The sequence below is a fragment of the Mytilus trossulus genome, chromosome 12 (assembly GCF_036588685.1).
Source record: "Mytilus trossulus isolate FHL-02 chromosome 12, PNRI_Mtr1.1.1.hap1, whole genome shotgun sequence".
Classification (NCBI taxonomy): Eukaryota; Metazoa; Mollusca; class Bivalvia; order Mytilida; family Mytilidae; genus Mytilus; species Mytilus trossulus.
The window spans coordinates 12,192,192-12,219,855 of NC_086384.1; the positions used below are offsets into that span (position 1 = coordinate 12,192,192).

General features: G+C 31.2%; 1 protein-coding gene across 2 annotated transcripts; it reads left to right on the forward strand.

Moving 5' to 3' along the window:
* The first annotated feature begins 1,261 nt into the window (after positions 1-1,261).
* On the forward strand, positions 1,262-26,468 carry LOC134692806 (E3 ubiquitin-protein ligase TRIM71-like). Of its 2 annotated transcripts, XM_063553366.1 has the most exons (7): positions 1,262-2,066; positions 3,574-3,645; positions 5,664-5,750; positions 6,510-6,572; positions 12,814-12,885; positions 23,551-23,592; positions 26,294-26,468. In XM_063553366.1, the coding sequence occupies exons 1-7, from the start codon at positions 1,267-1,269 to the stop codon at positions 26,400-26,402; spliced, it is 1,245 nt and encodes a 414-aa protein (XP_063409436.1). In that variant the 5' UTR covers positions 1,262-1,266; the 3' UTR covers positions 26,403-26,468. The 2 variants fall into 2 exon arrangements, with proteins under 2 accessions (XP_063409436.1, XP_063409438.1); XM_063553368.1 differs by lacking the exons at positions 23,551-23,592; positions 26,294-26,468 and adding an exon at positions 16,659-16,932.
* Positions 26,469-27,664: the final 1,196 nt, after the last annotated feature.

Sequence of the window (27,664 nt, forward strand, 5' to 3'; positions counted from 1 at the left end):
AAATAACACCATTCTATGGAATTTTATGAGACTGTTATACGAGTTAGAGGTTTTGCTAGCAATACAAATCAGATTTAATCCAGCATTTGCTACATGAGAAAAAAGCATTTACCAAGTCAGGCATATGATAATTGTTATGACTGCGTTTGTTGTGTTTTAGCTTTTGATTTTGCCATTAAGTTATTGATTTTCCTCGAATTTCGGTTTATTGTTATTTTACTTTTTTCGTATACATATATAAGTGTTTTAATTAGACTTTGGTCTTTCCCGACGAATTTAAAAGTGATTTTAACTCATAAACCGAAGACTAACCGACAAAAAAATGAAGAAAGAAAAAGACTATGGGCTAATTCAAAACGAATTGCAAATATAGCATAATCCTAACATTGCCACGTTCTCGTTGAAATCATGTACCTTTTTTTTTTATTTTTATGAAAATAGATGAAATATTTTTTTCTTAAACTAAATACGAAATTAACATGGTTAAGCAGATGAATTTGGGAAAATTTGTTAAGTTTTAATTCAAGTTAGATGGCTTCTCCGCGTTCATCCGCATCTTTGTTTCCAAATGTTTTAAATGCTGTGTTATTTCTGAAAAGCGTGTTGTACAAAATTATGAAGTGCTTATTGCAGTAACTTATCCGTGCTATAACCAATCATAGATTACCATAACTCTTGTCTGTATATATAAAACCCAAACGACTTTGAAAAAAAATACTTTCTTGTCAATACTTCAATGGATATTTACTGAAGATGACCTATACCATCATTTGAATTCTCCAATTGAAAAATTTCCTAAACTTGAGCTATAAATGAAACTAAATTAATAAAGAATGATGCAAATTGTCATATTTGCAACGTCGAATTGTCACCAAAAAAACCCGAGAAGGGATCCATGAAAAAACAAACATTTTCAAATCTGTATTCAAATAAGGAAAAGCTTAAAAGACATTTACACGTTTCTAATGCTTAAAAAAAAACTAAAACTCAAACATGTTCTAACGTTTCCAGGTGTCTATATTTTATACTCCACTAAAATGGATATTTTTTTTAGGGAATAAAAGCACAATTAATTAATGTGAAAGACAATGACTGGCCTTTATTAAGCTATTTTGTTTTCGTTCTACACCCTGATTTTATCACATGTACTATTAGTTGAACCACAAAGAACTATAATTCACACGATAACTTTTATCTATCAATAAGACATTTATAAATAGAACAAATGGTTAATAATTCCATTGAACTTCCGGTTTCGATTTCTGTATGATGGCACAAGCATCTGCACAAAAATGTTACATATGCACAGAAAAGAACAGTGGCTTCTATTGTTATGAATGCCAGCATGCCTTATGTGCAGTTTGTCGTGAAAGACATGATAAAGTACCGTCTTTAAGTGGACACACTATTGCGGATATCAATGTAATCGACCTTTCAAACGTACAGAGCAATAAGTACAGGTGTAAAACACACGAAAAGGATTTTTCATATTATTGTGCAAAATGTAGTGATCTTATATGCGGGAAATGTGTAACATCATCACATAAAGGTCATTCATTTTCTGATATTTCTGAGATCGTATCAGAAAAAAGAGAAACAGCACAAACAGCCTTACACACACTGAAGTCTAAAATCGAAGTCATTTCTAGTGTGGAAGATATAGTACGAGGCAAACACGTAGAAAAACTTCATGCTTACAGCCAGGAAGTTATTACTGATATAACATCGACTTTTAAAGAACTTCATACGTTCATTAAGTCAAAAGAAGATATTAAGAAAACAGAGGTGGAAGACAATGAACGCATTGAACAACAGAATATAGAACTATTCCTGAAAAACACTTGTCGTATTCATGATCGATATGATAAAGAATTTACGGCACTACAAAATATTTTATGTGAAAAACATGACATAACATTTTATAAATTCTACAATGCCATTGATAAAGATATCACTTTCTTAGACAATATTCCAAAGGAACCGACGTTGCCGTGTGTCCGTTCTCTTGATAAGACGATGCTTTATACTGAAATCTTAGAATATATTCAATCGAAGACTGACACTCGGTAAGTAACAGATTCCCTCGCTTTGATAACACAATTTAAAGGAATTGTGAGTTTTACGTGTAAATCCACCAAATAATAGTACGTCACATACGGTAAAGGGGATCGAAAAATATTCCCTTGAATTTGACAGCTGTATGAAATTAATCTAACATTTGATTGCAAAAATGCATGGCTTCTATATATTTTTGCTTGAAATGAAGATTAATATTGCAGCTTCTTGTTACAAATACACTCATCATAGATACCAGGACTAAATTTAGTATATACACCAGACGCGCGTTTTGTCTACAAAAGACTCATCAGTGACTCTCGAATCCGAAAAAGTTAAAAAGGCCAAAGAAAGTACGAAGTTGAAGAGCATTTAGAACCAACTGGAAAACTGAGGTAGAAAATGCCTTATTATTTCAAAATTCACTTCCGGTATCATCCAATGGGTTTCATGTACTCCAAAGTGAATAACAAAACATGTATTTCTTGGTAATTTTAAATGAAATCAGTGGTGGAAATTACTACTTCCGGTTTACATAATAACATTGAACACAATCAATTACATTAATGTCCCAAAGAAAAAAAACTATAATTTCACATGTAAAATGAACGTGCTTATTTCACTTGGAATAGACGTGGTTATTTCACTTGTCTGACGTCATACAGCAATTGCCATTGTCAAGATGTCGATAACGTCGGATCAAAGAGCTAATAAGTAAAAGATAAAGTTCTTTACATGTTCCACTTAAATTACATAAAAACAAAAACATGTAATTTAAATAAAAACTTCTTATGTCGAAAATTATTCAACTCATAAGGCAGCAACCATTTGATTTTCTTGAGGTGGGGGCTAGCTATGGATTTTTTTTCTGGACAAACTTTTTTTTTCACCTTCGGCGATTCGGCGAAAGACAATCTATTTTTTTGGCGACAAGTCGAAAACAATTTTTTTCTTTCAATTTTAGCATTACATTTAGTGGCAGCTGAGGCTGAAACAAACAAATTTATTTTCTAAGGGCAAAAAAATCCATAGACCCCCCCCCCCAAACCACAGCCCCACCCCCAAACCCCGAAAATCAAATGGTTGATGCCTAATTAAACAACAATAATTACACATTCGTGAATTAATGTGTTGTTCGGTCACTCGTTGAGTATGTTTCTTCGACTTGTTATTCTATAAATAATATAACATATGTTACAACTCAACGGGTGCCACATGTGGAGGAAGATCTGCTTACCTTTCTAGAGCACTTAAAAAAATTTGAGATCCCCCCAGTTTTAAGTGGGGTTCGTGTTACATAGTCTTAAGTTTTCTATGTTTTGTCTTGTGTACCATTATTTGTCTGATTGTCTTTTTCATCTAGAGCCATGGCGTGGTCAGTTTGTTTTTAATTTAAAAGTGTGACTATCGCTCTGGTATCTTTCGCCCCTATTTTACAATAGTGAAGTAAAATAATACCTCTTCATTCATTACATTTTTTTCAATTTGCATCCTATTTTTATTATAAATATTTTTCAGTGTTTGCAAAAACTGCATTACTCAAGAGGAAAGATTCGTTACGACGTTAGAAGAAAATAAACAGCTTAAAAGGTATATCACACTATGAATAGTTGCACGGTTTCAGAATAAACTCTTTCGGAGAGTAATGACATGCAGGTCTTTCATGGTGACCAAGTACACATGTTTATTAAAGGTCAACTGAAGCCCGTTTCCGGGTCAGATTTTTCTCGCAATGTTGGAGACTCATTGGTGGACTTCGGCTGCTTTCTGCTCTTTGGTCGGGTTGTTGGCTCATAAAACACATTGCTCATTTCCATTCTCAACTTTATTTGATTAGCATAAAATTCACGTAGATGTTTAATACACATTTCAAGTGAATTGAGATTTAAACATTATGAATCGATACGTGAACATTAACAAAAGAAATGATATTAAATCAATATGTAGAAAAACTTTCACCTGAATTCCACACGGATTTCATATGAGATTCATGCAAAAATCGTGAATTTCTGAATTCAAAAATAAAAATCTTTAAAATACGGATTACTACAGATTGCTATTGTATTGATGCATTTTTCTAAACACTAGGTATTTGTTGAACATGCAATATACATTTTCAATACTTGTTACTGTTTATTTCGGTGGTATGCCAGTTACTACTAGTTGTCATTTGTTAATATATTGTTGTTATTTTGATTAATTTTGTTTTACCTATTCTTACATCGGACTTATTTTTACATGCGTATAACTGTGTGCTTGTTTATACATCATTGGCTAGAGATTGATGTATACGGTGTAGATTTTACAATATATGTTCATCCCCGTCGCACTTTTGCGGCTGTCTCGAATCATGAATTTATAGCCATTGTTAGTCCTCTTTGTGTTTTTCTTTTATCAATTTGTTTTTATCACTATCAACTTTATTGTAGTATACATAATGGTTATCGATCATCTTATGTTATCTTTTCTGCTCTTTGTTTTATGTTGTTTTCTCTTTAACACATTCCCCGTTTTCATCCTCGATTCTATTCTGTCATGTATCTAGTAAGTTGTGTTTAAACTGATTAGTTGTAATTGAATCCGTATATCGTCTTTTTGAACTTTACTTTAGAAAATTATGGAGAAACATGGCTCATATACCCCGGCGATTTCACAGATATATCTGTTTTGACATACAATGTATGTGGACAGCTCTACATATTTGGTATCTGCAACATTTTATGACATTGTGTCGATACGAAACTGAGAGGTGTGAAATGAAAAATGTAATAAAGTTAGGTCCATCTGTCATAGTTTGACAATTAAAACGAACTTCCCGATTTTGATATTTCCGTCAACCTTTTATAAACACTCACAGGGCTATATTAAAAAAAATAGTTTTTTTATACAACCGGTAATAATGTCCCTTTTAATGTTCTTTAAAGCCAAAAACATAAAACTTTCAAAGAATCAAAACTGAAAAAGAACACAAATGAGCAGTTGTGTTTTCGTTTTATCTTAAGGGTGGTGCAAGCCTTAATCTAAATGAAATTATACTATTCATAAACTGTAATATGAATTATAATACAGTGTTGCTTTCAAAACAGGACTGCAGCTTTGGCTACAAAATAGAAGTTGACTTTAGCACTACTCGTCCAATAGCAGCGTCAAGTATCTAGAAAGATTAACTTATTATCGATTGCAATGGACAAAACAGTACAAAACATAAAGAGTTTCTGAAAGGGTTTTGTTTTTGCAATGTAAACGGTTTTTTTTCTTATCAAAGCTAATGTAATATTAGTTGTTTTGAATGCCACTGCAAAATAGGTTTATCTTATATGAATAGAAATTATGTCAAACAACAGTCTGCCACTACGGCATTCAGCAAGTTGTAAATACTGTTTTCAAATTACAAAAAGCTTTTCCTACACAACATCTAAATTTTGGACACGAACAATCTGTTTGTTCACCCCTAAAAAACATCAAAATAGACACACCTCTCAATAGAGATTTAGAATGAGCGTAACCCTCGGTTTGAGAAACTGATACATAGACTGTAAGATATTTAAATTTTTGTCACAACGTACATATTATCTCATGACTTTACCGGTCTTCAAATATCTTTTCAGAGATGTGGATGATAAAGTAGCAGCACTAAAAGCTGAATCAAACCAAGTCAAACATTTGCAGCTTTCTATTGAGGAAATAAAATCCGAGTAAGTAAATAACTTGAAACGGGGACTAGATGGTAAGAGAACTATTATGTAAGTTCAATTTTTATGAGGTGAACACTTTTCGTCTCCTTCTTTTATATTTTCTTTGTCAATTGTGTAATTTTTGTACGGTTTTTTTTTCTGAAAAAGGAAAGGAAATTAAGAAAGCACGACGTAGATTAGGATGGTAATGATAATAATGATGATGACCGTTATACCAATGCAGACATACAACTACGAGGAATCGTTTTGATCTCTACAAAATTGAAATACTTGTATAAAAATTTGCACAATTTAATTGAAAAACTTCGTCCAATTGTGATTGCTCTACGTTTTGACACTATATATTCCAATGCTCCAGTATTCGGTGAAAAAATTTGCTGAAATGAATATAAATATCAGATTTACAAATACCATGATAACTACGTTTCAAACATAAGAAGTTTTTTAAAAGATATTAATATTATCTTGAATCGACATCGATTTAGTGGATGCAGTTTGTATACATTGACTCCTTTATTACAAATAAAACGTTCATACATTCGTTTTTGGATGAAAAATTCATTGATTTTGATTCATCTTTTTCTGTTTGATTTCAGAGTCGAAAGGGTCGTTGATAACTTTCGACTTGATGTAAGCAAATTTTACTTTATTTGCAATATTATTTTGTTTCTCGATAAACAAGTATATCCTACTTTGACAATGATAAGTTCTACATTTTAGTGTTAATACAGTTTTCATCGTTAACATGTTTTAAAATAGGTATGCCAGGAAACAGGCTGAAAACAAAAACTTGTCAAAAGAGATCATATTCCTAAAAGAAAGGTATATTGATTTAGTCATATTTGAAATAAAACAACTTAATACTATTGTTGCTAAGCATAACTCAGATATTATAATTTCTTATAGTGGATTAAATCTGGTTTTATAGCTTGTTTAACCTCTCACTTATATTATAGTCGCATTATATACCAACTACTAATGCCTTAATGAAACAGTACTACACTATAACAGTTTCTGACCTACATGTACAACTGAGTCTGACAGTTTTTTCTAGAGCAGATTTAACAGTTTTATATACATAGATATAGTATGATGATATATATGAGTGCCAATGTGACAATTCTCCATCCAAGTAACCATTTATAAATATACATATTAAAATCTATATAATCTAAGTTACATAGTGGAAAAACTACGATATATATAGGTTAATCAAAAAATATTTAATTTGCAAATTTTTGAGTCGAAGCTTGAAAAGTAAAGGCGAGCAATTATAATTTTTTTTTGTAAACATAAAATAGTAGGATTTGACAATATTAAAACTTGATTTATCACTTGTACCTTGGCATTTCTTTAATTTATGAAGTATTTTCTTCCCTGTTTACCAAGAAATAATTGAATAATTAAATCTTGACTTTGTATGTCTGACTGCCAATGAGACAATTCTCCATCCAAGTCATAACTAGGTTGGGAATAACCCCTCAATGTAATAAATATTCCTTTTAATGAGGGGTCAATATAACTTTATAATGTATTTTCTTTTGTAAAAAACACTTTTTAGTACAAAAGGGCTCATATTTTCCCAAAGAACTATATATCTATTTGGTATTAAATGGTCTAAGAATTTTGTAATATTTCTGGACTTTAATCATGTGATCACATTTACTTTAACAGTTTAATATTATTCAAAATAAAGGACCCCTCTTTTAGAAAAGTTGTTAAAAATATGTTGTATTTAACCTCTTTTTGAGTAAAAAAATCTAAGTTATCAAAAGTTTTGTATAGTTGAACTTTACAAATCCTTGGTATTTCTATTTTCTTTTCTACAACAGTAAAATGACCCCTTGTCTGCAAAAAAGGGGGGAGGGTAATTGTTCCCAAACTGATAATAACAAACACAGGTCATAGTACGACCTTTTACACAGGTCTTTGATCAATACCAAACAGCAAGCTATAAGGGACCCCAAAATCATTAGTGTACACAATTGGAACAGGAAAATCAATGATCTAATTTATATATCCAAACGGGAAAATACCAATGCACCACATCAACAAACGACCACTGATGAACGACAGGTCCCTTGGTCAACCAGGACAGGTGCATGAACAAACAGCTGCTATGGAAAGTTTTGTTTCGCCAGCATACAATATAATTGCAGTTGAAGGGAGGGAAGTCTTTCAGAAGTTCCTTGTATTTTATTCTAACAACAAACATTTTGTGATAGGGAATATATGTAAGGGGGAAAGAAACCTATGCTATGTTCTGTATAGGTATTTCGGAGCACTCCAACTTGGAATTAATTGGTTTTACAGAGATGTACAGTGTGGTGGGGTGCTAATAGGTTTTAAATCGTTATATACAGGTTTAAAAGACTTTGATTTAAAGGCAAATGTTTTTATCTTTTTATAATATTTACAAAAAAAGCGGTGCGGGAAATGGACATGATTCATTTACGGATGCGGGAAGCGGGAATATAAAAAAAAATAAAAAAATCTGTTTTGAAAAAAATAGGTGCGGGCGGGTCCGTCTTACTAGGAAGTAAATTGGTGTGGCTTTATGAATTTGTTTTAATCTTTCATAATCAATTTCTTCGTCAGTTACTTGCTACTTCACTGGGTATGTTAACGCTAAATTATGCAATGGAACTTACAAAACTTAGAATGGTGTATACTTTCTTTAGTGTCGATGTGGCTAGCAACCTGTTGGTGCGAATGACAGCAATTAAACAAGTTCATGAATTGTCATCGAAGTGAATACACATGCAACCCCGATGGACTTGCTTATATTTTTCGTTTGGGCTCGTATTGTTTTGTTGACTTCGGGTTAAAATAATTCGTTTATTCTTTTTCGACTCTTCAAAATTAAAAAGTGTATCCTATATTGAGGTAAATTATATGCCATACTAAATATCGTTTCGATTCCAAACAACACAGAAGAGACATCCGTACATGGTTGTCCAATTTTTGGTACTTGCTGTTTGTGCGGTTAACCTTCTTTACCGCAAGTTTCTTGTTTTGTGTTTGGTATTAGATTTAGTATCAAGATCGATTTTGTTACATCTGATGATCCGTTTATTCGGCGATTGCAATGGCAGTCAGCAGGGTTTAAGAACATCCTGTGTTCGACCTGTTAGTCAAATGTGTTATGCAAAAATATATTTTTTCATTTGTTTGTTCTTTTGAAATATGTTGTTTGGTCTGTATTGATACCCCTCCAACAAGAAATTTGTTTTGCGTGTTCACCTTTTTGTTTAACGTAATCCTATTTTAAACGTTGTCTTCAATTTATATTTGTTCATATTTAAATGTAAGCGGCAATATATAAAATAAGCCATTAAACTAATGAATGCATCTTTTAAATTTTGACCGATTTTCTTCAGCCTCTTAACTGTTGAATTTAGAATGCGTGACACCTCTCGAGTCCACTTTGTTGCATGAATAGTCCGATGAACTGTACAATCATAACATATATTTAATTATCTAAGCTTGTTTCTAATTTTGAAAATCTGTATTGTGTTCCATTCTTTTATGTCAACACTTTTCTTTAAAAATAAATAGACTTACTAAAACAATCTTTGTTTTTGTTTGTTTTAGTACAAAAATTACAAAGACAATGTTATTTTTACTTTGTAGACAATATATCTATACGTCTTACTACCCACTCTACGGGGGAAATATCAATCAATTGTGTATGATGCCAAGTTTGAACTGTAATTAAGTCAATTCAATTCTTTATATGATTGGAGTATAAGGTAGTCAGTTCTAATTGCATACTGTGAATTCGTATATATTCGTTAAATACCAATATTCGTGGATTTCATGGGTACAAATTTCAAAAGGAATGTATGCAGTCTTTTCCTGAATAACGAAATAAAATATCCACGAAACTGCAACTTTCCTGATTCCACAAAAAATTGGTACTCACGAAAATAAATGAATCCAAAGTATATTGCCATATTTAACAACAAAAGCAATCCAACAGCATTAGTTGTATCAATTAAGAATATGAATTATCCTATGATTTAAACATGTTTTGAACGTTTCTATAGCATCAGATCTCTCAGGATCCTATTCACAATTAGAAATTGTTAACATGTAAGAACCATTTGAGACTTGAAAGCGTAATCACAGTTTACAAGAAAAGTTGTGAAGTCATTCGAATTATTAAAACATCTTGTTTGTTTACATACTTACATACTAGTATGTCATGTCATTCAGATGTCAAGGAGCAATCTGTCTTTTGTAGTTTTGTAAACACGGTGTATTTTCAAACCTTGATTTTTCTCTGATACTGATACTAATGTTAATCCTTTTTGCCAAAAGTTTTAATTTTCGGTTAACTTGTCCATATGATCATTGAATCATATGATTAGTTATATCAACATATGTATTCTTTATGAGATTAACTTCACGATGCTATACCAGAGCTTACACCATCTAGACGCAATACTTGAATATCGTTAGGTATTCTTTCATGAAAATTTGTCTCAAGACATACTGACCGACATCCGTGACCACAATAGATGTGCGTTTTACATTAAAAATGTCGCACTAAATTAACATATACATATTGTATCAAGGAATTTTTTATGAAAAGTTAGTCACCGGATATTACACTTTTTTGTTCTGCTAGTTCGTATCTTTTTAAACTATCGTAGTATGAGTATCATTATGAGTTTTGAACAGCGGTATACTACTGTTGCCTTTATATAGTATATAACAGAAAATATTTTCGTTTTTAATTTTATATTTTATCCCTGTTTATATAATGGACGGTTTTATTAACCATTTGAGTGCATTACGTCTCTAACTGCCCATATATGATTAAATGCATACATTATAGACAAAAAAGGTTAACTACCCGACCATAACTATTAAAGGGGCAGGTTATGGAAAAAAAAACCGGGGCAATCATAAAACAAAAATACGTCAATTAACAAAAACCCGGCACACGGTTATAAAAAAACAAAAAATAAAGAACATGGCCATTTGAAAAATACAAGTTTATTATAAACAAACAGGGTTATTTTGGATTCTCCGTTGTTATCGATTAAAAGAAATGTCTTTATAAAAGTATCATTAAGACACACAAAAAATTGAAAAGAAATTGAAATATCCTAAGAATCAGATGACTTTAATTTGACCAAGTCATAATATTTATATATAAACTCATCATAGATACCAGGAATAAATATTATATATATGCCAGACGCGCATTTCGTCTACAAAAGACACATCAGTGACGCTCAATTCCAAAAAAGTTTTTAAAAAAGCCAAATAAAGTACGAAGTTGAGGAGCATTGAGATCAAAAATTCCTAAAAGTGTTGCCAAATACAGCTAAGGTATATTTTATTTTCATTGACATATCATTCAATGTAAATATTGCATTTGATATAGTTATATATAAATTTAGTTTCTCCTCAAAAACATATTTGGCTTTGTTTACTATTTCATATTGACGGTTTGGTAAATGTTAAAAAAATGAATGTTTTTAAATGGACACTGCTATGTTTCATCAGTTAGTAATGATAATACCCACGGAGGATGCAATGTCCTTCGGCGTTATATATTACCATTTCAGGCATCTTCGACAAATATTACAGACCATGGACATATTGTATGGCCATTATAAAAACAATACAAGAATTAGAATTATTATATTTTTTTATGAATAAAAGAATTTGTACGATTAATTCATAGAATAATCAATAGTATTCCTTTTCTTTTATGACCATTTTTAATCGTAATTTCGTGTTCGCTTTTAAAGCAAGAAGTGAATCAAATCGAAGCAAATTATGAACCATTTCTACGATTTATGAGTTTCCATAACATAAATCTTAATTTATTAATGTTAGAACAACTTTTCTTCATACTTTAAAGACATGTTATATTGTTAGCTTTGAACATAAGATTAGTTTAAACTCTAGTGCATACAAATGGCTGTAAGTGTGTATGTGTTGCTATTGATTTGATGTTTCAAGATTTATTTGTATTAGCATCGCTAAATTGTTACAAGGTAACACATCTTGTATTTATTATCGAGTATAGTTGATAATTGCGCTACAATAATTGTTTAAGAAAGTGCTCAACATTATCAAAGGCTTATTCTATTATCTATACCTTGTAAAATATTCTTGATCTGCCAACATCGATTGAATACTGGAATTTTATAAATTTCATAGCCGTCAATAAACGGAGACAAATCGAATTATATAACATGGAACAGAATTTAGACAAACCCTACCTCTCCCAAAACGCATAGCGACCATGGTTCATAGTTATAATTTAGAACGCCAGGCGCGCGTTTTGTCTACATAAGACTCATCAGTGACGATCATATCAAAATATTTATAAAGACAAAAAAGTACAAAGTTGAAGAGCATTGACAACATTATTAATATTTATGTCAACACCGAAGTGTTGACTACTGGACTGGTGATACCATCAGGAACGAAACGTCCACCAGCAGTGGCATCGAACAAGTGGTGTAAATAAAGTTATCAAAGGGACCAGGATTATAAATTAATACGCCAGACGCGCGTTTCGTCTACATAAGACTCGTCAGTGACGCTATTATCTAAATATTTATAAACTTATTAACCAACAGCTACTAATTATTGACATTGTTCGTTACTATTGACAATCATTTGAAAATGGTTTGGGTGTGATGTTGAGATTTGAACCCTCTCCCCCTTTTATGTCGATTGATTGGTGCAAATCATAACTTTTGCGATGATTTTTTTCTTCAATAAGGGATTTATTTGAACCAAATAGATTGAAATAAATAGCAAATAAATATATTTATATAGTAAAGAGGCTATTGAAATGAAAATTAAAAAATGATCAAACCTGCAAGGCTTTCAAAGAAACATTCAGTTTATTCTTAGTTAAGGCCTAGTTTTTTTGTGGAAGATTTAATCGTTAACCGTTGCAAGTGTAATTTTAGGGCGTACTGAAGGGACATTATATATGTAGGAGTATATATTTGTTTCTGGATATTTTACAGAATATTTGATTTTTCAAAGTGTATAAATATATTCATTTAGAATTGTGTCATTGTAGTATAACAAAAACACAAATCAACCAGGAGAAAGTAAGGCCAGCACCCTTTGTTGACAATGGTGTATTTGGTTGGTGAGTATATGTGAAGCTATAATAGAAAAAAAAATTTGTTCATTGATATTTTCGTTTATGATGCCTCTATTCCCGGTCTGAGTGTTAAATCAAGAACTGTGCATTAAACTCAAGGTAAAGCATATTGCTATTATTAATATTAATAGATATAGGAAGATGTGGAGGGAGTGCAAAGGAGACAACTCTCCATCCAAATAACAATTTATAAAAGTCAACCATTATAGGTCAATGAACGGCTTTCAACACGGAGCCTTGCATGGCACACATCGAACAAAAAGCTATTAAGGACCCAAAAATTACTAGTGTAAAATCTTTCAAACGTAAAAATCAACGGTCTAATCTATATAAAAAATTTGGATTACTCATCACAAACGCAACCTATTTTTATCAGGTGTATCAAAGCGATTACAGTGTGTGACCTCAATCTTATTAGAACACAGATAATGTGTCCACGCATTGATGACACAGGCTAGGTTCGAAATTGGTCTCAATGGCAATCAAACCACATTTCCAAGATTAATACTAATATAGGAATTATTGCGTTCATTTAAATTTGCGAAAAATAGACTAACATGCGAGATTAATCAATACAAGTTCAGAACAAAATGCTTCAGAAGATATTTTTTCCAATAAACTGAATTGGACTTTTTTCCCTTGAAATACTGGTTATTTCAAGCAAGTCCTATAGTTTGAGGAAAATTTAGTAAAATGAAAGACGACATCTACAGCGATTCGAGCAACATTTGTGCAATCCAAACCAGCCGCATCAAGATAGCACAGAGTGTGGACCAATAAATGATCAAATATTTATCTTATCTGCCTACAAACAGTTGAAAATGATTAGCAAGATGATTTTAGGAAGATAAATACGACTAACGGACCTCTTTGTCTTCTTTGTAAGGTCTCTTTGGTAAATTTATACCCCTCATTTCCTCAAAAATTTCAATTTTTCAGGCCAATAAAAAAAATAATGGGGTGACTTCCACTGATTTATGATAGAAATGTGATAAGAAATGAGTAATGGAAGCATTTTAGAAGAATAAACAATCCATATGAACTGTCTCCAAGGAGGTTTCAATAAGTACTTACGTAAACATTAAATATAGCCGCGTTCAAGAGAGGGACATACAAGGCTTTTCTTTTAGGGAATAATTTGTCGTTACAACATTGAAAATAATTGCATCTACTTATAACTATATATTTACTTATTAATAAGTATTTCATAGGAAAATGTTCTATCATAGCAAAATATAAGAACAAAGGAGAAAAATCCCCCTATAAAAAAATAAAAATAAAAATTATTAAGTATGGCTTGTTCTGTCAACTGAATATTTATATTAGAGTCCTATTTCAAGAAAACTCTCTCATAAATATGTTTTGGGAATTCAATCCACTCAGAGTGATTCATTTTTTGTAATATTTCACTTAAATAGCTAGAAACTTTAACACATAAGATTACTCACAAGGTCAAATGTGCATGTACAGCTTCCCATATTAGGTGTAATACCACCATTGATTTTCCTCTATTAGTCTTTTTTAAATTTGCACCTTTTAAACAAAATATATTTATTTTTTTACCTATAAACAGTGAACCATCGCATATGAATTTATGTTTGTTTAAAAACAGTCTTAGGCTATCATTCAAACTGGTTAAGTCGTGTGTTCAAACAGATATGAGCCGTCTAAATCGATATTTTCAGTTTAACTGCATTGCTCGGTGACTAACTGACACACAACCTTGACACTGTTTTGGTCAATTATGGTCATCTAAGCTGTTAAATAAAAAAAACATATATCATGTATAGACTTCCCCATTTCCTTTCTCAATTTTATTGATTGTTAAAATGATTGTGATGGTAGTAAATTATAAAAGGAAGCCATATTCTCTTCCCTTATTTTTCAATTCAATTCTGTATTAGCAAAATATTTTACAACATAAAGGTTTCACTTTGTAAATACAGCTGTTTTTCAAACCACGCCTCTTTTGGGGAGATCTTGAATATGCATAGAAAATTATTTTTGTGTATATACTGAATCCCAGTTATGCTCTGTGTGTTCAATCTCCCAGAGACATAACTTGGGAATGTTACCAGTAAATAAACATGTGCATATTGTTTATATTGAAATCTATAGTAACTCTTCATTCGAAGTAGGGGTAGTTAAGAAAATTAATGTTAGTTTAAACTATAAAAAGTTCAGGGAATATATAAAAGTTGAAAATATGCCGCACAGCCCTATATTTTGACCTTTGAAAAACAAATGTAGTGCATATGAACTTTCAATTCTAGGATAAGATTGTTTTCAAAACTTCATAGTAATATTGGTACAGTTCTAACCGTAAAGGGAGTTTCTAATGGAAGTTTCATTGTTAATATTTACAGAAACGCAACCTATAGGTACATGAGTTATCAAAATATACGAAATATAGATTACAAAAAAAATACGATCATGACAAAACTGACAGAAGTCTAAACACACAAAAAAAATAAATACATATACATATAATTCCAAATATTTGTAACAAATAAATTACAAATCATCTTACTGAAAACAGTCGTTTCTGAGCTTTTGTGCTCTAAATATATATTTTCCTAAGTTGCACAAGTCTTTTACATTAGTAGTGGTTAATAATTGTAAAATTCTATAAACAGAAGGCTTACGCCAATAATATGGTTATATTTTTTTTTGATTGAGTTAAGTCTGCTAATTGATATTTTATCGTATGTTTTCATATGTTGTGATGTTATGCTATTGTTTCAGAAAAAGGGAGAAGGTTTGGGCCCATTAAAACGTTTAATCCCGCTGCAAATGTTTGCACCTGTCCTAAGTCAGGAATCTGATGTACAGTAGTTGTCGTTTGTTTATGTCATATATACGTGTTTCTCGTTTCTCGTTTTGTTTATATAGATTAGACCGTTGGTTTTCCCGTTTGAATGGTTTTACACTAGTAATTTTGGGGCCCTTTATAGCTTGTTGTTCGGTGTGAGCCAAGGCTCCGTGTTGAAGGCCGTACTTTAACCTATAATGGTTTAATTTTTAAATTGTTATTTGGATGGAGAGTTGTCTCATTGGCACTCACACCACATCTTCCTATATCTATATCAAACGTTCACGCAAATTTAAAAATATAAAACTGTTGACGATATTCAAACATATTATAAAAAATATTTTTTTTGCAATTCTATTTCATTTTTAACTTTAAGATTGATAAACAAATTATGATATATGTTTGAATGAATTATACCATCGAATCTGCTAATATTCGGTATTTCTCAAATCTCAACAGAGCTTTTGAAAATTAAATATATAACTTGTGAGAGTAGCGAAATATCGTTCTGGACAAGATTTGACGAAATAATCTGTTTCTATACTAACTTGTAAAAGATTTGCACGCCGTAGATATGCATTACTTAAAAATTGATTTCTATTTTCCCAATATTCTTCAATAATATATTTTCTTTTTTTGGTAAAATCATCCAGCATTGGGAACATTTATATGACTTAATAAGAGGACTCTTTGAAAAAAAGCAAGACCCTTTGACGTCATTTTTCAGTTTTGACCAATGTAGAACTGAGATAAAGGCACCACGTGCACACAATGATTGAATAGAATAATCAATAGGTCGAAATATGATACATCAGTTTAATAAGAATTTGAAAAATAAAATACGATGATGTTCAGGTCAAATAAAACTGATATCTAAAATTAAATATTACAGTTTATTTGGCAACACTCTATTATAATTTGTTATTAATCAATTTAATTATTTTAGGAAACCCTGGAAAACGCATCCGGCATGTTCGGACCAGAGTAATATATGTCGTCATTGCAACAGTGAGACTACTGCAAGTGACAAGTTTTGTGGATACTGTGGTAGCAACGTTTAAACGCAATTTCTGTTGCATATAATATATGTGTACCACCATGACCTAAACACATATATTCAAAGAAAGAAATATCAGTTGAATGATGGGTAATTGACACCTGTTAAAACTACTAATTAGTTTGAATCACAATCAGTGGCAGAATAAATGCATGACAACATTTCTGTTACAATTCATTTCTATTTTGAGAAAACATAGAGTTGTAGAAAAAAAATCAACTTTTGCAAATGTTATGAACGATCTTTTATTCAAATATGTCATTTGAGAAGTAATGACCATAAGCAAAACATAGCTACAGATTCATTTTTCGAGTATATTGCTAGAAAAAAGTTATTCCTATTTTCATCAGTTGAAAGTCAATAGTTACCAGGATTATAATTTAATTCGCAAGACACGCGTTTCATCTACATAAGACTCATCAGTGACGCTCAGATTAAAATAGTTATAAAACCGAACATATACATAGTTGAAGAGCATTGAGGACTCAACATTCCAAAAAGTTGTGCCTAATCGGCTCAATCTTCTGACATATTACTCAGACTTCTCTTGAACTCAATTTCGATGTGCGTATTGTTATGCGTTTACTTTGGCTAGAGGTATAGGGAGATGGTTGATTTCTCATAAACATGTTTAATTCCGCCGCAATTTTGCGCCTGTCCCAAGTTAGGAGCCTCTGGCCTTTGTTAGTCTTGTATGGTTTTCAATTTTAGTTTCTTGTGTATAATTCGGAGTTAAGTATGACGTTCATTATCACTGTACTGGTATACATATGTAACTGCGAGTACTCTCAATAACTGCGAGTACTATCAGTAACTGCGAGTACTCTCAAATCGTATTTTCTTGTTAATTCGACCTGTTGATACTGTTTATAATGCTTTTTTGTTATTTTTTATTTATATGGATCTTGTCTGTACACCAGCTTTGATTATTTGTAATATCTTCAATTTTTCACTTATTCTTACAACATTTGTAAGACTTCAAGATTATAAAAAAACGGTTTTTTTCTAAAGTGAACATTGATTGGTTAAATATTTCTCAGTGATGTCCTGTGTTTGAATTTGTTTGTTAGCTTTTTGGTCATGAATATTTGTCTCTAATATTTAATTAACTGTGCATTTGTATTCAGATATCGCAGTTCAAATTTATTCGTTCATTGTGTAATCATACGTTTTTTGATTGAGTTAAGTCTGCCAATTGATATTTTATCGTATGTTTTTCTATGTTGTGATGTTATGCTATTGTTTCAGAAAAAGGGAGAAGGTTTGGATCCATTAAAACGTTTAATCCCGCTGCAAATGTTTGCACCTGTCCTAAGTCAGGAATCTGATGAACAGTAGTTGTCGTTTGTTTATGTAATATATACGTGTTTCTCGTTTCTCGTTTTGTTTATATAGATTAGACCGTTTGTTTTTACGTTTGTATTGTTTTACACTAGTAATTTTGGGGCCCTTTATAGCTTGTTGTTCGGTGTGAACCAAGGCTCCGTGTTGAAGGCCGTACTTTAACCTATAATGGTTTACTTTTAATATTGTTATTTGGATGGAGAGTTGTCTCATTGGCACTCACACCACATCTTCCTATATCTATATGTTTAAGAGGCCAGCCGAAGGACACGTACGGTTATGGGAGTTCTCGCTACATTGAAGACCCATTGGTAGCCTGCGGCTGCTGTCTTGTCTATGGTTGGGTTGTTGTCGCTTTGACACATTCCCCATTTCCTTTCTCAAATTTAAAATAATCTTTTCCTGGGATAAGAAAATCCATAGTTTTACAAACAATTCAAAGTTTTGTAAACAGGAAATTTATAAAAATGACATAATAATTGATATTCATGTCAACACCGAATTGCTGTCTATTGGGTTAGTGATACCCTCCTGGACGAAACGTCCACTGGCAGTGGCATCGATCAAGGAGTGTAAATAGATATCAAAACTGTTTAAAATTTAAAGAATATCTGAACTCAAAATTTCAAATTCCAAGCTGTATATAGTTATAGTTTAAGGCCAAGGATATACGTTAAATATTGTATGATAAGCTCTAGGAAGCTTATCACAGTGGTTCAACTGTTAACATTTGGTCGAATAAAGCAACGAAAGTATTTTTTTAATACCTCAATAATAGTTACCAAGATTTTAGTATAAAACTATGTTATATGTTAATTTTGATAATACAATTTACAAAATGTAACGTGTAATATACTAGATAAGAAGGGTGCTAGCGAAGCTCGAATACCCATTTGGGATTTACTGACCCACATATATCGTAGAAGGTCACTAGCACACTATGTAACGAGTTTCTCTTATCGACTATCTTAACATGTGGTATAGGGACCCTTTGCCCATTGGTGTATACAAAAACAAATGCCAACAACAACAACACTTTGTAAGCTTTTAATGTGTTTATTTTATTTATTTCAATCGTTTATAATCATAATTGCATTGTCTATTGAAACCTTTAAAGGTGTGTCCTTAACGCCTACGGTTTTATAAATGAACGTAACACAAATACTTATCGTGTATTGAATAAACCCCGCCTTCCTTCTAACCTAGTATTGAAAATACACGATCTCCACGAGGTTGCTTTTAACCAATCAAACTCATCGATATTAGAATGTAAGTCTTATGTTACACGGGCGCAATATAATCCATTTTTAAAGTATTCCACACAGAATGACACTTTAAAACTTCTATCATAAAAGTCCTTAAATCAAGTAAAAACAATGATTAATTCCAAGTAATTTTAAGTAATAGGCTAGTAATTATCAACCAGTAATTCTTTTGTATAATGTCAAGTACTTTTTTTCTTATACAATAAGTAATTATTTTAATACACATTATTTAGTTATCAAAGGTACCAGGTTTCTTATGTGATACGCCAGACGCGCATTTGGTCTACATAAACTCATCAGTGACGTTTAGATCAAAATAGTTAGAAGCCAAACAAGTATATAATTAAAAATCATTGAGGAACCGAAATTCCAAAAGGTTTTGCCAAATACAGCAACATTAATCTATGCATGGGTGAGAAAATCATTAGTATTATGAATAATTCATAATATTGCACACAGTGAATTTATAAAAATGACCATACGGTTGATATCAATATCAACACCGACATGCTGACTACTAGGCTGGTAGGTAGAAACGTTCAACAGAAGAAAGTTTATCTCTTGAATATTATGTATTTGAGTACTCTTAATAATTCTGAAATTATAGTAAGTAATTCTTAAATTACATTAAGTATTTCTTTTAATAATAGTAAATTATTCATTTAATGTATATTGGGTATTTCTTTAACTATTCTCAGTAATTCATTATCACATGTAAGCCAAGCTGATGCCTTGACAAAAACTCAAGACTAGATTAACTGTTCTCTCCCAAGATGATAATGTTATCATTCTATTCCATCCATTGATTGGGACCCTGTAGATAAGAGAAACACAAAAGTCATTGTGATGAATGTAAATCAAAAATAGTACATGTAACTCAACTTGACAAATGAAGTGATACTTGGATAAAAACCAGGTTCATATTTTTGCAAATGCAACTTTAACTGTGTTTGAAGTCCCGTATGAGTTATATGAGTATGAAACAGAAACATGAGATCATTCGTCAGTTACAGTTGAGTAGAAGACAAGATTTTGTGCATTTTCAAAGTACGGTACAAAAGGCAGCTGTACTGTAAGTTTGGTAGGTTGAAATGTAGAAAAGTTGTGTGCAACTCAAGGTGTCACATGTTTCTATCTTTTAGCAAAAGATGAAAAAAAAACTAGTTTCTAAAATGTATGAAAATGTTGTATGTAATGCACTGTCTTTTGTTTCTTCATTATTTATAAATTTCAATCTTTTGAACAGGTTAAAACAATGTTTAAGCAACATTTTATATACGTTTTAACATGTACGAGGTACTTTTGTACATGCTTTAATTTGTCATTTAGCATTGTATAAATTATTAAATGTACATTATTTTTGTACATGTTATAATTTGTACAAAAGTGCAACTTGTGCTCGACATATATCCAGATTAGATCATTATGTGTCTGTTAACTTAACGCATCATTGTAAATATAACGGAAGTTGATGAGACTCTCATCAAAGGGAGAGGGTTGGCGCTATAAAACCAGGTTTAATCCACCATTTTTTATATATTTGAAAATGCCTGTACCAAGTCAGGAATATGACAGATCTTGTCCATTCGTTTTTTATGTGTTTTGTTATTTGATTTTGCCATGTGATTATGGAAATTCTGAATTGATTTTTCTTTGAGTTCAGTATTTTTGTGGTTTTACTTTTTATACATTGTTTTATTACAAATGCACATAATTTCAAAAGGAACAAACCTTTTAACTAATCATCATATACTATATCCCTTGTTTTGATCCATTTCATTCTTGTTTGTTGTAGTTGACATGGACTCCCTCTCCAGCCTCGTTTTGTACTGCATTTTAATTTTATTGAAATAATATCCATAGAGTAGACAAAAACATGAATACCCAAAAAGTGTCTCTTTTGTATATTTTTCAATTTTCCTGCTTTCATTTTCAATCGTGCAAGTATTTCAACAAATTCGGTATACATTTTGTTCACATTCAAATCTGAATGGATTCCAGCCATTGTTCAAAAATGGCTTATCAAAGTAAAATTAGAGCTTAATAAAGACAACAGTAGTATACTGCTGTTCTAAATTCATAAATCAATTGAGAGAAGAAAAAACGGGTTACAAACTTAAACTGAGGGAAAATATTAAATATAAGAACAACGACACAACAGAAAAACACCACTAAAATGCAACCCACACATAAACGAACTATTATATTACATTAGCCATTTAACGGACTTGGTTCCGGACATTATAAGAAGAAACGGTGGGGTTGAACCTGGTTTTGTGGATAGCCAAACCTCCGCTTTTATGACAATGCTAAATATAACATTGGAATGACAACATTACATAACAGGACTACAATACAAATGAATGGACGATTATACAGGAGAGAGAAACTCGCAAATAATAGTTATCAAAAGGTACTAGGATTATAATTTAATACGCCGGACGTGCGCTTTGACTACATATGACTTATCAGTGAAGACCGATAGAAAAGTCCAAAAGTCAAAACAAGTACAAAGTTAAAGAGCATTGAAGACCAAAAGTTCCAAAAAAATTGCCAAATACGGCTAAGGTAGTCTGACTAGGATAAGAGAATCCTTAGTATATAGAATAATTCATACATTTGCAAACAGTACATTTATAAAAATGAATATCTAATAGATATACATGTCAAATCCGAAGTGGTGACTAACTACAGAATAAAAAAGAATACGTAAGTATGTTTGACTGAAAATGTTTTCATTCTTATATCAAAAACTAATGGAAAAATGATACAATTATGTTTATTTATAATTATCAATTCTAGTAAGACCTAGTGTATATTATAAAATTTATATCAACAATGGTAAATGATAGCTTTAAGATATTTTGATATTAAAATAATTTTTAGTAATGGCTATATAATTTCAAGTTATCGGTTTTTTTCCGCTAATTTCAAGTAAAATTCTAAGAAATGCCAAGTCATTCAAAGCAATTTGTAAAGTATGTTAAATAATTATATACATATAAAGAAAATTGCTAGTTATCCAAACTTATGCAATTTTTAGATTGTGATATACATACATATGAAGAAATTGTAAAATATCAGGTCAACTTTCATAGGAAGCATTATTTATAAGAAAACTATTTAACCTTATGTATGCAGTGTATTACCCTACTTGGTAATAAGAAGTCGTATTTCCAAGTTATCAGAAGTAATTCCAGTAACTTTCATACTGCATTTTAGTGAAGAAAATGTTTTTTTGAATGTGTAGTTCTTTAGATTATTACTTAAATAAAGACTAAGTAATCTATTCAATCTAGTGAGAAAAATTATTATAAGTTTTGTTTTTCTATTTATTTAGGTAATTAATTGTTTTCATACACATTAATTTTCTGTATTACAATAAATTGTTTCAAATAACGATATGTTTATATCTGGTAAAATATAATTACTTACTAGTAATTGTAAGTAATTGGTCACGGAGAAGCGAAAGATACGTTATTCGTATTAATACATGTAAGTAATAAATAAGAATGCTTAATTTAAGCGAAAATATAATTACTTATTTTAATCAGTAAATAATTTATGTGTTTTGTGAGGAATTTTCACCACACTTCTTAAATATGTGTTTGTGTAGATTTCCTTCGTAAATAATTCATGTTGTCTTATCGGTAAATATCTTTATAAAAAATTACTACTGTAAACTTACTTATTTTCGCGAATATCCCTTTCTAGTCAACCTTTCTGTGATTCAACTTCACGATTTTCAAATTTACTGTATGCAATCATATTAGGAAACCCTAAACTTTATATATATTCGCAACAGTTTAATTCGCGTAATTTTTCTACTCTCGAAAGTCGCGAAAATTAGTAGATTTCGACAATTAGCTGATTTACAATATTTGTCTGCTTCTCATTCTGTGCTGGGAAAGAAAAAGGAAGGTTGAAGGGTTTTTCCTATTTAATCCATAAACACTTCTTATTTCCCTTTAAAATTATTTCTGCTAGGGTGAAATTCTTACCAATTCAATATCAGTCGTTTAGGATTATCAACTTTAAATGAGAAAAATACATAGAAAGAGTTCTCATAAGTAAGTTCTTCGTGATTATCAACAAGCTTTTAAGTAATTCATTCAATCTAATGAAAAAACTTTGAAACGTAACGAAATTTTTGTGTTTTTTTTATAATTTAGCTTTCAAAAGATAATTCAGCTGAAAGAGGACGAAAATAAAAGGTGAGTTTCAAACTTTCTAACAAATGCTTTTATATATCTCTGGTTATAATCAGCGTTCTTCTGAAAACATCGAGCCAGGATGTATATTTTTGTTGACTTTACCTGAACAACAAAAAACATTGAACATAAACTCATCATAGATACCAGGACTAAATTTAGCATACGCCATACGCGCGTTTCGTCTACAAAAGACTCATCAGTGACGCTGGAATCCAAAAAAGTTAAAAAGGCTAAATAAAGTACGAAGTTTAAGAGCATTGAGGACCAAAATTCCTAAAAGTTTTGCAAAATACAGTTAATGCGGATTTGATTTTTTTAAATTTTTTTCCTACTGTTTACATACTTTTCCGAAGTTGTTTTCAGGAAAATTATTTTGAGAGTTCGTTCGTGGTTGTAAAAAAAACTATTTTCAGAACCAGGGGAACACCCGCCGTTCATTTGTTGTTATTTTAAAGACGCTATTTTGATTGGTTTTGCTTTCGAAATTTGTTTGTTCTTCCCTCGCCGGGATTCGAACCCATGCTACTGAGATATCGTGACACCAAATCGCCTGCACTGTAGCCGTCCCGCTAGACCACACGACCAACTGGGCTTCATAAAAATGAAGCTTCCGGTGGCCGGGTGTTACCTTTCCATGTCAGTTTTAATCTAGCGTCGTACTAAAGTACATGATATATAAGGCATGGAAATGTAATTTTTACAGATCAGCTAAATTATCTTTAGTAAAGGATCCTACAAATTGATGTAAGATACAGCCACAGAAAATAATTATATTTATACTGTAGCCGTCCCGCTAGACCACGCGACCACCTGGGCTTCATTAAAATGAAGCTTCGGTGGCCGGGTGTTACCTTTCCACGTCAGGTTTAATCTAGCGTCGTACTACAGTACATAATATATAAGGCATGAAGATGTTATTTTTACAGTTCAGCTAAATTATATATATATTGTTTAATGTGGTCTTTGTACGGCAGGAAGATATATTTCTAGTATCAAACTGAATCGCTTTGTGATATAAAATTAACACAAAATCCTTTATTTTGGTTGACCTCTACTGCAATAAAATATGACACTTCTATTTCTCAGATTTCATTCAGGGTTATAGGTTTAAAAAAGAATGAAAACGTTTGATGGTACCGTTTAATTTCAAACTATTTACGAGCAAAACACATGAACAACTTTTTCACCAAAGTTCAATGTAACGATAATGAATGAAAAGGTTTACCTTAAGAAAGAAATGCACATTGATATTCGACATTTTTCAATATGCGGTCTTTCATTTGCATAACAAGGTTTAATATATAATTTCTTTGCCAAAAAATACTATGTTTGCCTAATTTTAGGTAATATTTATAACGATTAACTTTAAATATAAGTGGTATAAAAAAGAGACAGACTTCGATAAGATTTTTTGTAGATAATCCCCTGATCGTGGATTTTAGTTCATATGCATTTCTTATACACTAACAACATGAACAGGTAATTTGTGTTTCAGATTGTACAATTGTAAACGAAAAAAAATTGTGTATGATTGCCAATGAGACAATTCTCTACTAGTGACAAAAAGACTACAAGTTAGCAAATATAGGTCAATGAATGTGCATCCCTCAACAATCAGTAAAACTAATGATCTACACATTACATGGTGGCAAGATTGACATAATTTCATATGAATCCGATTTTTGTATTATCAGACATACAGATAATTTAAATCGATTGAGTGCATGTCTTTCTTACTTCATCGAATATTCATATTCATTGAATGTTCAAATTGCATATATTGCAAAGTCACAACAAACAAGAAACACAAACAAGAAAATAATAGCATTATTTTGAAATGGTCTTACTTTTGATGCATCATATATACGAATTTGCCCCTTTTTTAAATATGATACCGCCTTGAACTTTATAAGACACACCCTGTCACATTTAACATTTATAACCTTCAGAACATATTTCGCCCGCTCTTACAACTAAACATGTTACAACTAATAGCAATCACGTAAGGTAAAGGTAAAGTCTTGGTATTTACAAAATCATTCATGTCCCGATCAACTACAAAATCATCCCTGTCCCGATCAACTACAAAATCATTCATGTCCCGATCAACTACAAAATCATTCATTACCCTAGTAACTACAAAATCATTTATTGCCCGAGAAACTACAAAATCGTTTATTGTCCGAGTAACTAAAAAATCATTTATTGCCCGAGTAACTACAAAATCATTAACGACCCGATCAGCTATAGAATCATTGCATGGATCGAGCAACTAAAAATCAAGTACTTCCCATGCAATTACAAAATAAGTTGAAGCCTTATCAACAACAAATCTGTTAAAGACTAAACAACTAAAACTCATGTAAAGCTTAAAACTCAATAATAGCCCGAGCAACTTAAAAAAAAAATTAAGCCATCAAAATCCCAAAATCACTTATTACCTTAGAAATAATAAAACCTGCTATAACCCAACCAATTACAAAATCTGTTACAACCATAGTCATGTCAAAACTACTTATTGCGCCGATACTTACAACATCATTTACAGTCCGACAAACAAATTTAGTTTACTGGAAAAATTATGTAAATGACGAAACCCGGAAAAATGTGTTTTTTTTTAATTTTTAGAAAAGAAGTCTTGTTTTTTATTTTCATTTTCAATGATAAATTGTGCATTTTATGTTTGTTCTAATTTTTTCAGAAAAGATGAAAATGACCACGATATTCAGCGTTATGATATATATGGTTACTGTGTAACTTGTCGCTCATGTGAATTGCATATTTATGACATATTTGACTCGAAACATTGAGCAAGCAAGATTCAGTTTGATTAAGCCTTTTACATATAAAACCTTATACCATGACCAATTAATAGATATGTGTACTCCCTTTTTTTTGTAATAAATTAGTTTCAATTTTTCTTTTTCAGAATTTTATTTCATATTTTGACTAGAATTATTGATGGATTTGCCAATTAGATTCAGATTTCTGCCGATCATCTGTTTATAGTCTGAAGCACCATTGTTCTGGATTTAGGTAATACATCTGAAAATTAAAAGGAACGAAATGAATATACTGTGGATTCATTAATATTCGTTGGATACCAATTTTTGTGGATTTCGTGGGAACAGAAGAACCACGAATTCAAATGTTCAACGAGTTACAAATTTTCAAAAGAAATGAATGTAGACTTTGCCAAAACCACGAAATTAGATATCCACGAATATGTAAGTTTTCCTCAAACCACGAAAATTGGTACCCACGAAAATAAATGAATCCACAGTATAATGTCGTAATAAAACAAATAGATACAGTGAATTGCAATCATCAGTACATTGTACTCTGTTTTATAAATGCAAGATAATCATCTTATATTAACCTCCAAGTAATATAATGTATGCTCCTATCTTGTCGAGAAATGTATATACTGTGTGCGATTGACATCTGTAGCTTAATTAAAAAAAGAGGGCCGAAAGATACCAGAGGGATAGTCAAACTCATAATTCGAAAATAAACTGACAACGTCATGGTAACATTTATAAGCGTTGGAATCCAAAATGCACATTAAAATCGTAAATTTACAGATATGTTTGTTTATAGTTGTACATTTGTTTAATTAGTCTTGTGATTTACTCTATGTAATGAAAGAATATCATATGTTAGCAAATGAGATGAAAAACCAAAGTTTAATGTACCAAAGGGATATTCACTGACTAAAACAAACCGATAGAACCCGTCTAAAATACGAAAAATGATCAAAGGTAACAAATATCTTTAAAAAAGAAGTGATAACGGATATGAACCGTTTGTAATTCCATGTAATTTTAAAGAGTAAGCTGTTCTGTTGTTAACGTAGCACCTATTGTGTTTCTCATGTAATTCGTTGATAAGTCTAAGTGAGAAGAGAAAGAGAGGTTGGGATTGCTATGATAACATAAAGTTGTTTGAAATGGAAAAACCAGAATTTTAATCCAACTCCAAACATTTTTTGAAGAAGTCAATTTACCTGGGAACATTTTATGCTAATGCCTTTCTTGTTTGCATCATTCTAATTGTTCCCTGGAGTCCAAAT

Coding starts and splice junctions, on each gene's coding strand:
- LOC134692806 (XM_063553366.1), top strand. CDS start 1,267: ATGATGGCACAAGCATCTGCACAAAAATGTTACATATGCACAGAAAAG. Junction 2,067..3,573: donor CAATCGAAGACTGACACTCG/GTAAGTAACAGA, acceptor AATATTTTTCAG/TGTTTGCAAAAACTGCATTA. Junction 6,573..12,813: donor ATCATATTCCTAAAAGAAAG/GTATATTGATTT, acceptor GTGTCATTGTAG/TATAACAAAAACACAAATCA.